Source organism: Chlamydomonas reinhardtii, chromosome 6 (genome assembly GCF_000002595.2).
Source record: "Chlamydomonas reinhardtii strain CC-503 cw92 mt+ chromosome 6, whole genome shotgun sequence".
Classification (NCBI taxonomy): domain Eukaryota; kingdom Viridiplantae; phylum Chlorophyta; class Chlorophyceae; order Chlamydomonadales; family Chlamydomonadaceae; genus Chlamydomonas; species Chlamydomonas reinhardtii.
Genome location: NC_057009.1, coordinates 3512313 through 3528466, shown reverse-complemented (window position 1 = coordinate 3528466; position 16154 = coordinate 3512313). Strand labels below are relative to the sequence as shown.

Below are 16154 nucleotides of genomic sequence, written 5' to 3'. Positions count from 1 at the left end.
TGGCCAGGAAAGATACCAGTACGGCCCAGTAAACTGAGACTAAGACTGATACAGAGACCCAAGCCGATGAAGCTGCACGACAACGGGCGTTGGTGATCGATGCGCCCGTCCACAGGCCCGTCCACCGGTTGACTTCTGCGTAAGATGCAGGGGGGCATGGCAATGGTCGGCATAGGTTACAGTTCCCCTCGGGTGCGACATGCCCCATTCCCCCCATGGTGTAAGGCCATCCGCCAACGTGGCGTCCCCTCACGCCGAAACAATGAGTTGAGCTTGCGCCTAAGACAGTGAGACGGCCACTCAGGACAGTGTACGAGGGCTAGCGCAAAGACGGGATCAACTAACCTACCTAGCTGCTCACGTCATGGAACTAGGCACCTAGGCCGAACGGCTGGGGAGGACAGGACAAGGGCCCTGTCCTCCAGACTATGCACACACACGCTGCAGCACACACTCTCCCAATCACTCAGGTCAATCACGCCCAAGGTCTGGGCTGGGCCAAACCGCGCCAACGCAAGACGCAGGCACAGTAGTGTCCCAACGGGAACAACAATGGCTGGAGATGGGGTGCCGTATATAGCCGCCGGTATAGCCGTATAGGCTACAATGCCAACTGTTGCTAGCTCTTGCGCCACAGTGCTGCGCCTGCCTTATGGTCGTATGCAGTGGTGCACACACATTGCATTGCAAGCCGAACTGTACAATGCAAGCCGGCGCCGTACGGTCAACACACAAGAAAGCGCAACTTCTGCAATCAGGTAACTTGGCCCAGACACATTGGTCAACTGTCAAACAATCTATGAATGATGGTGCACAGGGTGCAACGGTTGTCAGCCAGACCGTCAGACAATTTGTCTATCAATTGTTGACCAGATGTCAGCACTGAGCGGCGCACACACTCGCGCTTCAGTTGTTCCGTGTTTGAACCAGCTTTCACGCTTGTGCGCGCCTACCAGTACACAGTATCGTAATTCCCACACCGCCTCTTATGTACCGGTAAACACCGCACGCAATCAACCACCCATCCGCTCGCCGTCTACTATGGTACAGGTGTTTGAAGGCGCGGGCACGGAGCAGAATGCTTGCCGCCTGGCCCCTTGGCCTCGCCTGGCCCCTTGGCGTCCCCGCCCACTGGTACTGAGCTGAGCTCCTGTGCCGCCATCCATTCCTTTTCAATCGCTTCGGTGCCATCCCATGAGCCACCCAGCCCTCCTTCCGGGCACCTAGCCGCACCAACCCTTCCACGCGCCCCGGCCACCAATCAAGCGGTACCGGCCGCTGCCACCTGCTCCGCCGCCACCTGCTCCGCCGCCCCCTGCTCCGCCGCCCCCTGCTCCGCCGCCACCGGCACACCAGTGGCCGCCAGGTGCCGCAGGTTGGCGCTGTTGGCTTGGTCAACTGTGGAGGGGTTAGGGTGGGAGCAGGGAAGGGGTGTGTGTGTGTGTGTGTGTGTGTGTGTGTGTGTGTGTGTGTGTGTGTGTGTGTGTGTGTGTGTGTGTGTGCGTGTGCTCGAGAAAGCGGTTTCTGGGCCTCGCCGGGACCTGCTTGTTGGAATTGGGCCCTCCCCGACCCCCCCCCCCCCACACACCCACACCCACACACGCGCACCGGTGCCCCCCGCTCACCTCGCTCGTGCATGGCCGCCCTCCACAGCGGCGGCACGAAGGTGGCGAGGGCCAGGGCGTTGATGGGCGCGGGGAAGGTGGGCGAGGAGGGGGCCGGCACCAGCCAGGCATAGCTGCAGCGGGTATGTGTGTGTGTGCGTGTGTGTGTGTGTGTGTGTGTGTGTATGTTGGCGTGGCGTGTGTGGTTCTGGAGGTGTGGCGTGGCGTGCACACCCACACAAGCATGAACGGAGCCACGGGCATATGTGTGTGCCCGAACACTCCACCCTGACCCCGACCTCGTCGCACGAAGTCCCCGGTCCTGACCCTGAACCCGAGCCCGCACCTGCGTGACGCTGTCATGTGGTGGTCTCCGTGAATGAGCACATTGAAGAACAGCGCGTTCTGTTTTGGGGGGGGGGCATTACATTCATGCTTCGTTCAGTGTTAGACGGTAGGGGGGGCGCAGCAGGCCGCGCGTTGTGGAGAGGAGCGGGGTGGATTAAGTCGGTCAGGGCGTGGGTCAGGAAGACACCGGGGGCACACCAGCGTCGTGCGCTGGTGCGGCTTGGCAGGCAGCGGGTGGGGTGGGGGGGTGCAGCTGGCGACCTCATCGAACAGGCGACAATCAGCCGTGCCCTCTTTAGGACACAGACACACACAGACACACACACACGCATCTAATGCTTTTGAAACACGCACCTCCAGTGGGTATAGCGATGACCAGCTGTTGAAGGGGGTCACTGGCGCGTAACGGACCGCACCCGATCCCGCTGCCGGCGCCGCCGCCACCCCCGCAGCTGCCGGCGCGACTCCCGTTACCTCCCGGGAGTCGGCCACAGTACTTACAGCAGCATCAGCACCACCACCAACACCGCCGGCAGTGGCAGCCGCCGCCGCCGCCACCACGAGAGGCGGCCGCCGCAGGCCGTAGTGCAGTACGTAATCCAGTACGGACATGTATGTCAGCAGTACGGCACACACGGCGCCGTGCAGCAGGGCGGCGGCGGGGCCCAGCGCCAGGCCCAGGGCGGCGGTGAGGGCGGCCTGGGCTACCAGGGCTACTAGGCAGCTGTGCGGACCAAGGAGGGTCGCGGTGATGAGGGTTACACGCATTATTGCTGCAGAAGTGAAGGCGTAGCTTTGGGGGGGGGGGGGTTGGTTTATGGCATGACTAGCTAAGGAAGTGAGTGGGGGGAGAAGAAGGTGAGGGCGGAGGGCGAGCGGGACAGAGAGGGCGGATGAGCGGGCCGCTGATAGGGGCATCACAAGAGTAAGGACGCGTGCAGGGTGCGTGTTCGAAAGCGCATGTAGAAGGAAACGCGCAGGGCAGTGGCGAAGCGTGTGCGTGTGCATATGAATGTTCGCGTCAAAGCAACAGGACGCGCGCAGACAGGCGCCACAAACCCACCTGTTGTGTGTGCTGAACACAGGGTGGCCGGCCCGCCGGCACTCCGCCGCCGCCAGCTGCCAGGCCTGTGGCGGGCAGTGCGGTGCAGTGCAGTGCGGTGCGTTGCGGTGCGGTGTGGACGCCGGCACGGTCTGATAGCTAGCTACACGAGATCCCTACCTGGTGCGCCACCCACTCACCCAATGCCACCCCGCGTCTGCGCCAAGCTTCAATGCAGTGCGGTAAACCCACCCACCCATATGCACATCACATACACACATATACACACAGACCTCTGTGTAGCTGCTGCCGATGTATCGGGGCAGGTACGCGGCCAGGCTCAGGCCGCGGGGGGCGGAGGCGTAGTCGGCGGGCGTGCACACAGCCAGGTGGTGCTGGTGGTGCGCCCTGTGTGCGCGTGTGTAGGCGGTTTACATCCATGATCATTTAAGAATTGAAGGCGTAGCCAGGAACAGTAGCATAGTAGACGCGTTGTTACCGATGGCCGTGTTATCCAGCGGCCAGCTCCAGCGCGTGGACCTGCCGAAGGCTGCTGCTGCTGCTCTCCCATTTTGTCTGACTACTCTAAGTAGGTTGATCGTACGCGTAAAGCTCAGTAGCGCTCGGATGCATATGCGGATGCGAGTGCAACGCGACCGCCGCTGGGGGGTGGGGGTGCATTAATGTGTCTAGTTTTGTGGGGGTGCGTGTGTGTCTTCAAGCCCTGCACATATGCTACACACACCGCCCCGCTCTTCACTAGTACTTGGGGTCATGTACCGGTCAGCGCCCGTGTGCCGTGCCAAACCCAACCCCCACCTCCCCGCCTCCCCACACCCCACCCAACCTGAAGTAGGGGTACCACCAGTGTGTGGTTAGGAACAGCCAGGCCGCCGCCAGGTGCACCGGGTGGCGGCTGTGAAGCAGCTCGTGGCTGTAGCAGCAGCGGCAGCGGCAGTAGCATCAGTGAAGTTAACATTCATGGCAACCAAGCTAACCCGAGTGTCGCACATCCATACACACACGTCGCCGTGCCTGATCGCCCCCACCCCCCACCCCACCTTCCGGGAACCCTGGAAGCCCCTGGCACCCCCACGCCCCCACCTGGCTGCCTGCGCCATGCCCGCACTCAGCGCCAAGCTCGTGACCAGCAGTGGCAGTAGCAGCAGCTGCTGCTGCTGCAGCCCCGCCGCCGCCGCCCCCGCTGCTCCTGCCAGTGGCGGCGCTGGCGCCCCCGCTGCCGCCGCCAGTGCCCCGTACGTCGCCAGCAGCACCAGCAGCTGTACGGCCACGGCCAGGCAGGGCAGCGCGCGGGAGAGGAAGTGGTCTGCGCCGGGGGCCTGGGGGCGTGGGTGGTTTCAGGTGTGGGGGTTTTCAGGCGTGGGGGGTTTCTGGCGTGGGATTTCAGGGGGGTCAGGGGTCAGGTGTGTGGGTCGTGCTTCCCGTTTGAAGCGAGCATGCGCGTTCCGATCTGCCTCAGCGTCTGCCTGGTACGCTCACGAGTTGAGCAGTGTGGGGTCCTGCGAGGCACATGCATTTAGTGCCCATGCCTAAGTCCGCGGTGGACCAGCACCATGTCAATATGCGAAAATGCGGCCTTGACTGCCGATGGTTGGGGCGAGGCGCGCGCGGAAGGGGGGGGGGGCAGCAACGACATTGGACCCATAGCGCAGGTGGTTAGGTGAGCCCGAGTGCAATGGTGGCTCAAGTCTCTCCCCTAGGCCCCTGGCCGATCCTGTTTAGTGCGCCCCACACCTCCGATTTGCACCCTACTCCGCTTTGATGCGCACGCCACCAAATTCGAAAGCTGTACACGTTCTTGAGGCAGGACACCAAACCAATGCAATTGGGAGCCGAGGCCGCGCATAGCGCGGGTCCTCAGCCTAACAAAAATTTAGCCCTGCCGGACACCCGAAGGGCCGACTGCGGAAGGCCCTCACAAAGTGCAAGGTGAAGACCGACCACACAACCGAGGCCATGGTGACCACCTCGAGAAGCGGGCCAGGTAAGTATGATTAGGATGGCGCCGGCGAGCGCTGGTGGCCCCTCTGGCAGGGCCTTGGGCCCCATGCCGAGCGCGCGATGGTGGGTTGTAGCTCAAGCAACACACGGTCACCGTCCCATCCCGCTTCACACACATAAACTTCATGCCACGTACTGTACCGGTGCAGAACCAGCCGTACTGCCCACCCGCCCCCACCCGCCCAAACACACACCCTCGCCGCCCACCTTGATCCCTAGCGCCTGCTGCTGCGCCTGCTGCTGCTGCCGCTCCGCCAGCGCCCTACTGGGTCCCAGCGCCCAGTCCACAGCAGGGAACAGCAGGTGCACCAGCAACGGCCCGCCGCCCACCAGCAGTGCGCGCAGCGGCCAGGCCAGATCCGCACCCACAGCCTGCGAGTAAGTGTGTGTGTGTGGGGGGGGGAGAGGGGTTGGGGAAGGCGCACGGGGTGGTGCGCTTGGTGAGGCGACGTGCGGTGGCGCGCGGCAGCCGCCACACAGCCAGGTGGGTGGCCGGGTGCTTGTTTGGCGTTTGGAAGACTGGAAAGGGGCGAGACCAGCGCAGGTGTGGAGGGCTGGTGTGTCAACACGGTGACACTCAGCAGCGGAGGCGGCCCTGCGCCTTCCAGACAGCCCCGCGCGCGCATCAGCTGCACTAAAGTACTTGTTGAGGCACTCACCCCCGTGTAGACGCCTGTCGCAATCGCGGCGGCAAGCGGCGTGCTGAAAGGCACGACGAAATCGAGAAAGGTGAGGGACCCCAGGCCGCTCGCTTTGCCGCGCCCTTCCGCCGCTGAAGAACTTGCTGCAACAGCTGAAACCGTCAGCACTGGGCGTCTAAGGCAGGGTCTAAGCGCACGCTCGCGCCAATAAGCGTGAAGAAAAGTTGCGCGGCCATGTCGAGACTGCAGCGCCATCGCTAGATGTGGTGCTGCTATTTGACTGTTGTGGCCTTGTAATGTGTGGTGTCAAATTCGTTTCATGCTCCTTTTCTGAAGTGTCCGTTTGCTTGTCGCGCGTAAAGTCTACCAAGCACGAGTCGCTCTGACTGTGCGATTTGCAGCAGTGCTGGTGCTATAAGCGCGGTGCTGCAGCAACCCAAGATTGTGCATTGGAGAAGGGATGTTGCACACTCAGCTTGCGATGCACCGTCGCCTCGCAGGTCACCCCGTGCATGCCAAGCCATTCCTGCCCAACGCGCCGCATGCCCCGCCCCTACCTAACGGAACCTTCCATACGCACGCTCTTAACGCCCGGCTCGCACATTCCCAGCAGCCAGCAGCATTGGCGGGACCGTTTCCCCTCCCGGAGTCCCGGGTATGCACAGTCGCACAGACCATGAAAGACGGCGCTCTAGATCCCGACTTCTAGGCACCGCCCCTGCCCCAGAGTCAAGACACCCTTCCTGCACACAAGTACAAATGTTACTGCCTGAAAACCCGTTTCTTAGATCACACGGCGCGGATAAGTGGAGAAAGGAAGCCTAGCAGGCAAGCAGGCAGTAGCACCCTGCACAGCCGGCCCATTTGCGCCTAGCCACATGCCCGCCCACACCCAGACTCCATTGAACCGTACACTGCCACGCACACAAGCATCCCTACACCTGCTCATCCCCCTGTCGCGCACGCTCTCCAGCTTGCCCAGCCTCAGCCGCCGCCGCCGCCGTCTGCTTCTGCGGCTCTGTGGATGCAGCCGCTGCCGCCGCCGCCTCTGGCACCGCCACCGTCGCCGCGATGCCGCCCGCCGCCGTCACCACCACCTCCGCCGCTTTCGCCGGCGCCGCCACCGGTCCCACCGCAGCGCCAGCCGCAGCGGCGCCCTTGCCTCCAACACCGGCCGCCAGCGCACCCGCGCCGCCACCACCACCGCCCGCACCTCCAGCACCGGCGCCCTGGGGCGGCCGCACCATAATGTACAGCAGCGGCGCGCCGGCGGCGTCGGAGGCTGTGAGCGGCAGCACGCAGAGCTCCTCCTTCAGCGCAAAGCCGTGTCGGGCGTAGAAGCGGCGGCTGTCGTCGCTGCTGGCCTCCAGGTAGCAGTGCCTGTAGCGGGAGAACGAGCGGGACAATGGGCGTGGCAGGGGCCGGGCAGGGATGCAGCGGGAGGGAGGTTTGGGCCTGTGACAGTCGCTCACGGTACGTTAGGTCTTAGGCCCCAAGAGGACGGGTGAGAGCTTGTGCGGGCACCAGGGATGCTGTGAGATTCCGTGGCACCAAGCGGGCGTGATCAAGAGGTGTGGCCGAGCGGTGGCTCATCACAGCCCTGGGACAGTGCGGGCGAACAAAGGTGCGCGCATACCCCACACGCACACGGACAAAGGCGTCACACGGTCGAAAGACAGCACAACAAAGCGCTTGCGGCGCGGACACGACGGCGGGCTCACATGTTCTTCTGGTCTGCCATCTTGAGGACAGCCGACATGAGCTGGGAGCCGCGGCCGCGGCGCCACAGCTTGGGCCGGGTACCGAACGCGGCGATGTAGACGAAGGGCCCGTGCTCCTGTGCATGCGTAGGGGAGGGGCAGCGTCATTGCGCGGGTTGGCAGGTAGGGGTGAAGAGGACAGTTGGCAAATGTGTAAGCGTGTGCAGAGACCAGGGTACAACAGGCACAGGTGAAGGGATGCAGAAGCCGTGCGTCCCTGCTCGCCTGCCCTCAACCCAGCACAACCATGTACCGTGGGGCTGCCCCCGACCGCGCATTTACAGACTCGCAGCATGGCGAGCGGTCATCCACAAGTAATGCGTTAACGGCCCAGGGATATGCCCAAGCCCCAGGGCCATAAAATTGTCAGCCGCACCGTGTGGAAGGCCTTGTGCCGCTTCTGGAACTCGGGCGTGAGGTGCAGGAACATCCGCACGCAGCGCCAACTGGGGGAGCGCAGGCCCAGCCCCACCATGCCCGCGCACAGGAGCTGAATGGCCGGGGATGCAGCGCAACGCAAGGGCGTGTGGGTTGTTCTTTGTTCACGACAGGACCCAGGTATGCACTCGGCCAGACCCAACATGGGTTGCGTTAGGTGCAACGCTGCCAGCAGCCAGGGCTTTCGGGAATTCAATCGCGCACCTGCCAGTCGGAGGGGTAGGCGCGCGGCACCTCACAAGCAAGGCACACGCTCTGCGGAGTGTGGGCGTCCAGTTCACCTGTTGGGTCGTCGACAAGGGAGGAAGACGGCATGTAGAGCGAAGGAGAGCAAGAGAGGTGTTTCAACGCGAGGCTTGCGTTGTGCACAGGGGTGTTGTGGCCATTAGACCAGACCTCAATACCCAGACCGCCTTCCTAACGGAAAGCAGGCAGACGGAAGGGGCGCGGAGTAGGGCGAGAGGGCCAGGAGACAGGAAACGCACCACGAACCACAAACGGAGCCAGATGCACCACCACTGCAGCAAAACCGCAGCGTTCCCCTGAACGGAAGGCCCCCTGTAATCCTCCGCTGACACTGCTAGGCTCTCGAGCCTTTAGACGGTCCTGCCCGATAACCCTTCTGATGACCGCCTCGCCCCACTCATACCCAGGCACACATGATGTCATATGGAATCCTTCTCGAGCACACATACTGAACTGCGGAACCCTTCGCTCGGCAAGTCGTGAGCTCACTGCTTAGTGCTCACCGCCCACCACTTAGTGGACGGCGCCGATCACATTATAACGCACACCCACAACCAGCAAGTGTGCAAAATGAGGCAGCGGATTTGATGGGCAGGGGGATGAAGAAGGGAGATTAGGTGGCAGCTTCTGAGGCGGATCGACAGCTGAATTGGGAGCCGAGGCCGCGCATAGCGCGGGTCCTCAGCCTAACAAAAATTTAGCCCTGCCGGACACCCGAAGGGCCGACTGCGGAAGGCCCTCACAAAGTGCAAGGTGAAGACCGACCACACAACCGAGGCCATGGTGACCACCTCGAGAAGCGGGCCAGGTAAGTATGCTTAGGATGGCGCCGGCGAGCGGTGGTGGCCCCTCTGGCAGGGCCTTGGGCCCCGTGCTGAGCGCGCGATGGTGGGTCGCGCACCCTTCGTGGAAGTATAACCTAATGCTTGCAATGCGCGAACACTGTCCTCTCATATATATTTCTATCTATTGTTGGTATGTAAAGTAGCAACTTAGGGAATCGCGGCACCATGTGATGGTAATTGACCGGAGATGCCTGTGATGCCCCGACCTTCGCCTAGATTAAAGCTCACCGGGTAGCGCTTTGGCATTGGCTGGCGCCTGCAACGCCCAGCACCAGCTGCGGTCCGCCATCGCATTGAAGAACACCTGTGCGGCGCGTGGTGTTGGGGTCAGTGGGCATGGATTTGAGGGGCACCGCTGTTTCCCTCGCCGGCTTCATGGCAACGATGCTACACGATGAGCTGGGCGGTGCCTGACGCGTGCTTGCCATCACCATTTAAAGCCCTCCTGCTACCCGTGTCTTCCCATCTGCCAGCCGTCAGTCAGGTTTTGGCGTAGTAGGCCCGTGTTGGCCCCTCCAACCCCTTTCAGCTTTTCAAGGACTCTGCCTGCACTTCCGCGCTACGTTTTGCATTTTTCGCTTGGCCGCGCGTTCTTGACACGCACGGGTCACACCCCGCCACCGCCTGGCCGCTTTGCTGCAATGTGCACGCCACGTCGGCCCCACCTCCGCCATCTTTGTGTAGAAGCCTACTGAGCCGGCGGGGTTCTTGCCGTCCGTTGCCCACATGAGGATCGGGTCCTCCACCATAGACTGTCCAGGGTGCGGGGTGCGGGGGAGGCGGTTGGCAACGGGGAGGAAAGGCACCCGACGAGCACAAGGGTTTAAGTATCCGGTCCAGCCGTTGGCAAATTGACGCCCAACACTACGATGCCCGTGTGCCAGCAGCACACGGTCGTTAATGCTTACCGCACCGAAGCAGACTGCCGCGCGCGAGAGCTGCTGCCGATTGGCCGAGCTCAACGAGACTACGCGCGGCTGCTCCTCGGCGCTGCTGCTGGCAACCATCTATACAGAGTTATATGCGTAGACACGCTAGGTAGGGCTGTGGCTCACTTCTTGCGTGACCGTCTTTCGCCTGTTCTTGCTGGTGCTAGCTAGTTAATCTTGTTGTGGTGAGCGGCTATACTGATGCGTTTTCCATCTATGCACAGGTAAGTACAGACGCAGAGGTGCTGCCTTTCATGTCTGGCGCCCCGCCGAAGTCGGAACCGGGATTCGGGTGCGCGCATCCCTGCCCGACTCGCAGGGACTCGTTCGTCCCCCCCCCCCTCCCCCTCTCCCATACGGCCGTGCAGTTGCCGAGACACGCTTTACGCGAAGACCTGTTGCACGGTTGTGGAAGGTCGGTAGCCAACTGGGGGGAGGGTGGTTTCCTTTCGGGCCGGAGATGGTCCCTCTTGACCTGGGTGCTGGGCACCCTTGCTTGGTCGGATTGTCCCTTCTTTGTAATATCGCAACCATACGGCCTCGCATCCAACCCTCCGCATACCCTCTAACATCACATACCGCTGAAGCCTGAACCTACCCATAGCTTCGCTGACTGTGAGCGAGCGAGCACGTTGGCAGGTCCGCATGCTGAGCCCTGGCTGCAATCACTACCCTACTCAGGCCCCATCTCTGCCCAGTTCCCACGAGGCCACGACCCTGCCTGGCACATGCTCCGTACCGTGCACCAACCCCAGCCAGCCCAACCCCATGACAGCAAGGAGGCCAGGAGGGAACATGAATTTGGCATCAACAGTTACAATGGCCGGCGTTTTGCCAAGTGTTGTTAGGGGTCTGTCCCCAATCTCAGTTTCTCACGTCAATACGGAACAGCGTCAGGCCTCGACCTGACAAATGCCAGCCTAATGGAATCTCCTTGCAAACAGCCCCGGCATGCCCATAGCTGCATAGCAACACAACATCGGGAATCTCCTTACGCACAGGCGCAACATGCACGCAGCAAGTCAGTCACCGTACACAAGTGGGAGTCTCCATGGAAACATCCAGGTGCAGACGGTACAGCAGCACACAGCAAGTCAACAACACAACTTGGAATCTCCTTGCAGACAGTCGCAGCCAGCGCCTAGCCATGTCATTGGAAACGCCACTTGCTCCTGCGGCTCAGCCGTCGTCCACATCCATCAGGTCGACAGAGCCGCCGCCGACAGCCACCTCGTCACCATCGCCATCGGCGGCAGCAGCTCCCCACACGTCATTGTCATCAAGTCCACCAGCTGCTGCCATCATCATCGGGAAATCCAGATTCAGGGCCGCGTCCAGATCCAAATCCCCATCCCCATCTCCATCCGCCCAGTCCAGGTCGCCGGCAGGCAGCAGCTCCATGCCCACCACACCAGCAGGCTCGCCTGCCAGCTCCACCTCCCCTTCCACCTCTGCTGCATCTTCCGCCGCCGCCGCAACCACATCCGCCGCTGCAAACGCCGCCAGGTCGCCGGGCGGTAGTTGCACATGCGGTAGCTGCTGCTGCTGCGGCGGCTGCTGCTGCTGCTGTTGCTGCGGGCCGGCGGGCGGTGCTGGCACTGCACCGGCGCCGCCCTCACTGCAGCAGCGGCCCTCGCCCACGCACTCAAGCCTGCCGGCAAACACGCCCTCCACACACACGCCCTGGCGCCTGTGCTCAGGAAGCACCGCCATCCACACGGCCCCACTGTAGCGCAGGCGGCTGTCGTGGGCGCGAGGGTCACCACTTGACGCCGCGGCAGCCGCCGCCACCTCCAAGCACTGCGCCAGCTCCTGCTCGCTGCCGCGCCCCACGTACAGGAACCAGCCGCAGGGCAGCAGCCGCAGCAGGCGCGGCAGCACCTCCGCCACAGCCTCACACATCGTGGTAGTGTGGGCGGCCGCGGTGGCAGCAGTGCCGGACTGCAGGCTGGGTGGGCGGGCAAGCCACACAGGGAACACAGTGGCAGGGGCAGGGGCGAGAGAAGTGCAGGGGGCAGCAGCAGCGGCTGTGTCAATGGCACCGCCGCCGCCACCGCCATTGGTGCCGCTGCCACTGCGGCCCAGTAGCTGTGCTGCGCCACACAGCAGGCGCAGCAGGCGCCGGGCCTTGCCGTCCACATCGAGGCTGCCTGGGTGGAGGCGGTGCAGGCGACGGCGCGCCTGGTCCTGCAGCTGCTCACCGACGCAGAGAGTCAGATCGGTGTCACCCTCGCTGCGCCAGTCCCGATCCGCACCAGGCAGCAGCGTCACGGACTGCAGGGCCCCCGGCGGCCAGGTGGCGAGCGCCGCCGCCACAAGGTCAAGCGGCAGGCGGCGGCTGCGGCCGCGGCTGCGGGCATCGATGCCACCGCGCCGCCACCGCAGACCCATCAATGCTGCCGCCACGGCTGGCGGCAGGCCGGCGGGATGCTGGTGCTGATCCGGATCCGACTCCAAATCCTGATGAGCATGACTCAGAGCAAAGCCGGATGCGCAATTCAGCACTAGGTGGCGAGGCAAGCGCCGCGCCGCCGCCGCTGCCGCCGCATTGGCAGTAGCAAGACTGTCGGAGGCAGCGGCGGCAGCAGTAGCACTGGGGGCAGGTCCAGGGGCGGGTGCGGCATTGGGAAGCAGCCGTAGCAGCTCCACACACCCGTCAGTGCTGCCTCTGATGCTGTCGGGCACCACCTCCACGGTCGTCACCGCACCGCCGCCTGCGCCGCCGCAGCCTTTTACCAGGCGCTGCAGCCGCACGGCGGAGGCCAGGGACAGGTCAGTGGTTACACGGCCCAACAGCAGCCGCTCGCGAGGGGGAGGAGGAGGAGGCTGGATCGCGCGGGCGCGGGCGCCGCGGGCGGCAGATGGGGCGGCGTGAGGCGCATCAGGCGCGGCGCCAGCGGGGAGCGTAGGAGCCACGGGGAGGGGCAGGGTGCAGGCGGCGGTGGCGGCCACGGCGACGGCGGTGTCGGCGGCGGCAAGGAGGGAGGCCTCCTCGGCGGCTGGGTCCGCAGTGGCGGCGGCCGCAGCTGCGGCAGTGGCTGCTGCTGCGATGGTGGCGACATCTCCGCGACTGTACTGCTGGCGAAGGTGAAGCAACTGCGCACGCGCCGCCTCCTGCCCCTGCAGCTAAGCGGGAGCCTGGGGAGCGGCGGCGGCGGCGGCGGCTGGGCCGCCGTTGGCATGGGGTGGCGGCGGCAGCAGCGGCGGTGGGGCTAGCAGATGGACGGCCATGTTGGCTGCGAGTTGTACGTTGGCCAGGAGGGGAGGGAGTGGTGGGGCGGGGCCAGCGGCGGGAGGAGGAGGAGGCTGGGCGGCAGCGGCAGCGGGGATGGGAGCGGGGGCATGGGCGGGGGCGAAGGGGCCGGCGAGGAAGGGGGCAGCGGCGGCGGCGAGGGCGGCGGGAGGAGGAAACTGACCGACGGCGGGGGCGGGGGCGAAGAGAGGAAAGGCAGCGGCGACGGGGGCGAGGGCAGCGGGGGCGAGGACGGGGAGGGCAGCCTGGACGGCCATGCCAGGAGCAGGGGCGAAGACAAACATGGCCGGGCCAGGTATGTTGAACATGAAAGGGCCGGGAGCTGGATGGTCCTGCAGCAGGTGTGGCGGCAGCACCGCAGCAGGCAGCTGCAGCGGCAGCGGCGGCAGCTGCAGCGGCAGATCGCCGGCCGCAAACGCAGCCGGTAGCACAGCCGGCGGCAACTGGCCTGCCACCGGCACAGGCTCAACCATGGGCGCCGCCCAGGGCTCTTGCTGCTGCTGCTGCTGCTGCTGCTGCTGCTGCTGCTGCTGCTGTTGGTGCTGTTGGTGCTGCGGGGGCGGTGGAGCAGGTGTCGGCTCCAGAGCAAGCACTGCGCCAGGACCGCCGGCGGCAAAGGCCTCAAGCACACGCCACGCCCGTTCCAGCACCGGCAGGGCGTTTGCGCCGCCGGCACCTGCGCCACCGCCACCACCACCACCACCACCACCCGCGGCGGCGGCGGCGGCGGCGACTGCGGCAGTGAGAATGTGCTCCGAGTGCTGGCGGCACGTGACATCCACGGCGTCCACGTGCAGCACGTCAAGACCCAGCGGCGCCGCCAGAGACCGGACCAGCGCCGCCAGCTGAGGCACATCCAGCGGCGGCGACGGCTCCCAGCCCGGACCAAAGTCATCAAAGCCACCCAGACCGGCACGGCGGCCGAAGCCGCGGCCGAGGCGGTGGCGCTGGCGGCGACGGCAGCGGCTGGCACTGTTGCCGGCGGTGGTGCCCAGGCGGAGGACGCCAGTGCTGGTGCCGAGGGCGGCGGCAGTAGTGGCAGTGGCAGCAGCGGGTGCGGTGTTGGGCTGTAGCACTGCCACGCTGAGCAGCCGCGACGGCCAGTCCAGCAGCAGGTGGTGGATGTGGAGCTCCGTGGCGGCGGCGGAGCGGAGCAGCGCGGCGGCGGCGGCGGCGTCAGGGGCGGCGGCGGCAGCCGTCGGGACGTCGGGAGGGAGCAGGTAGGAAGCTTGCAGCAGGCGGATGCGCTGCAGGCTGGCCGGTCGCTCGGCTGCCCCGCCGCCCGCAGCCAGCAGCCGATGCACACGCACGTGCGTCAGCGTCAGCTCCTCGAGACACGTCAGCGGCTGCAGCGCCAGCTGGCTGCGAGTGGGCCGGCCCGGGTCCGCGCCGGCCTCGCCGCCCACAGACACACGCGCCATCTCCACCGCGAGGGAGGGCAGCGGGCGCAGGTCTTCACCGCTGATGGTGAGGGCGCGAGTGGCGGTGAGCAGGCGCAGGTGGCGGCTGGCCGCGACGCGCACGGGCAGGCGCAGTCGCGTCAGGGCGGGCAGCGCGGCGGGGGAGAGGGCGGCGAAGGCGGCGGCGGCGGCGGCACGCAGGCGGTCTCGGCGGCTGTGCACGTCCTGCATCTGCTGCAACTGCTGCAGCACGGGCAGGAAGGGGTCCACGTGGGCGTGGAGCAGGTGCGCCTCGCTCTTGTCAGGACTGGCCCAGGGGCCCACCAACGACAGCTCAGCCAGGCGCGGGAAGAGCGCCGCCAGCGCCGCCGCCAGCGCAGGGCTCAGCACCAGTGGCGCCGCCGCCCGCCGCCGCAGCGCCGCCGCCGCCACCTCTGTCGCTTCAGGAACCGGCATGGGCCAGCGGCGCTCATCCGCGGCAGCCGCGGCCTCCGCCGCCGCAACTGCCCACAGCTCGGCACTGCTGACCCGCAGCTGCAGCGACGTCACGCCGGGCAGGCGCACACCCGCAGCGGCCGCGGCGGCAAAGGCGGCTGCGTATCGGGCGCTGACGCCGCGGCTACCGTTGATGGGGCCGAGCGGGTCGGCAGCGGCGGCGGCGGCGGCGGCGGCGGCGGCGGCGGCAGGCGGCGTGTCGTCTGGTGGCGCGAGGGAAGCGGCGTGCAGGTCGAGGCGGATGTGCGACAGGTGAGTCCATTTGTTGGCGGCGAAGGTGAGGGCAGAGGTGACGAGGCGGGGGAGCGTGGCGTGCCACCAGTCGGCGTGCCGGTCAGGGGGGCTGGGGGAGGGAGGGAGGGGGGCGGGGGGCAGCCCGCCGGGGAGGGCGTGAGCAGGTGCTGGCGGGGGAAGCGGGGCAGCAGCAACAGCAGCAGCAACAGCATGGGCATAGGGAATGGCATGGGGAGCGGCGGCGTGTGGGGCCAGCATGAGCGGCGGGGGAGGCGGGGGAGGAGGAGGGGCGGGGGCGGGGGGCGTGCCCGGGGCATACCCTGGTGCGCGGGAGCCCGGGGCGTCAGCGCCGGGCTCCGCGACAGTGATGTGCACACGGGTCATGTGGAAGTCCACCACATTCCGCAACACACGGCAACAAGAGCGCAACCGCACAGCGTCGTCACTCTGCAGCGCGGTGACGAAGGCGCGCTGGCCCTCCAAGTCGATGCTCCGCACGATGTGGTCCAAGCTCGTGGCGGATGCCGCCGGCACGAATGGCTTGGACGCCTGAGCTCCGGCCCTGATTGCGTTCGGCTGGATGCTGCTGGTCCTTGCCCTCAGGGCGGGCCGGACGTCGTCAGAGGCCGGGGCACGCTTGAGCATGCTGCTGGGAACGTTCAGGAACGAGCGAGCGGAAAGCTGGCGAGTAGTCGCGAGCGGTGGATGGATTAACTACTCAAAGTCTTTCCTTTAAAGCTAGAAAGGGCAATAGCCTGAAGAACGCCGGGCCTACAGGGCGAGATTGGCAAAAGAGCAATTGCGAGCGCTTTCAGGCAGAGGGCGTTGGGAGGCTTTTGAATCGTTAGAGAGCAGGTTTGTTCACAGTTGTAGACGGTTGTTCGTAAACTGGTTGTT

General features: G+C 65.3%; 3 protein-coding genes across 5 annotated transcripts; all 3 read right to left on the bottom strand.

Moving 5' to 3' along the window:
* Positions 1–164: 164 nt before the first annotated feature.
* Positions 165–6034, bottom strand: CHLRE_06g278109v5 (uncharacterized protein). The gene is made up of 10 exons (XM_043063064.1): positions 5676–6034; positions 5224–5388; positions 4099–4334; positions 3842–3928; positions 3288–3402; positions 3016–3080; positions 2307–2676; positions 1951–2009; positions 1626–1738; positions 165–1398 (listed from the first exon to the last, which is right to left on the bottom strand). The coding sequence occupies exons 1-10, from the start codon at positions 5910–5912 to the stop codon at positions 1262–1264; spliced, it is 1584 nt and encodes a 527-aa protein (XP_042923770.1). The 5' UTR covers positions 5913–6034; the 3' UTR covers positions 165–1261.
* Positions 6035–6107: 73 nt separating this feature from the next.
* CHLRE_06g278108v5 (uncharacterized protein) lies at positions 6108–10074 on the bottom strand. 2 transcript variants are annotated; one of them, XM_001698056.2, is made up of 7 exons: positions 9855–10074; positions 9612–9698; positions 9175–9250; positions 8060–8136; positions 7794–7907; positions 7379–7494; positions 6108–7037 (listed from the first exon to the last, which is right to left on the bottom strand). In XM_001698056.2, the coding sequence occupies exons 1-7, from the start codon at positions 9951–9953 to the stop codon at positions 6593–6595; spliced, it is 1014 nt and encodes a 337-aa protein (XP_001698108.1). In that variant the 5' UTR covers positions 9954–10074; the 3' UTR covers positions 6108–6592. The 2 variants fall into 2 exon arrangements, with proteins under 2 accessions (XP_001698108.1, XP_042923769.1); XM_043063063.1 differs by lacking the exons at positions 9175–9250; positions 9612–9698; positions 9855–10074 and having other exon boundaries at positions 8060–8244.
* Positions 10075–10312: 238 nt separating this feature from the next.
* CHLRE_06g278107v5 (uncharacterized protein) lies at positions 10313–16154 on the bottom strand. 2 transcript variants are annotated; one of them, XM_043063062.1, is made up of 2 exons: positions 15577–16154; positions 10313–15366 (listed from the first exon to the last, which is right to left on the bottom strand). In XM_043063062.1, the coding sequence occupies exons 1-2, from the start codon at positions 15900–15902 to the stop codon at positions 13002–13004; spliced, it is 2691 nt and encodes an 896-aa protein (XP_042923767.1). In that variant the 5' UTR covers positions 15903–16154; the 3' UTR covers positions 10313–13001. The 2 variants fall into 2 exon arrangements, with proteins under 2 accessions (XP_042923767.1, XP_042923768.1); XM_043063061.1 differs by having other exon boundaries at positions 10313–16154.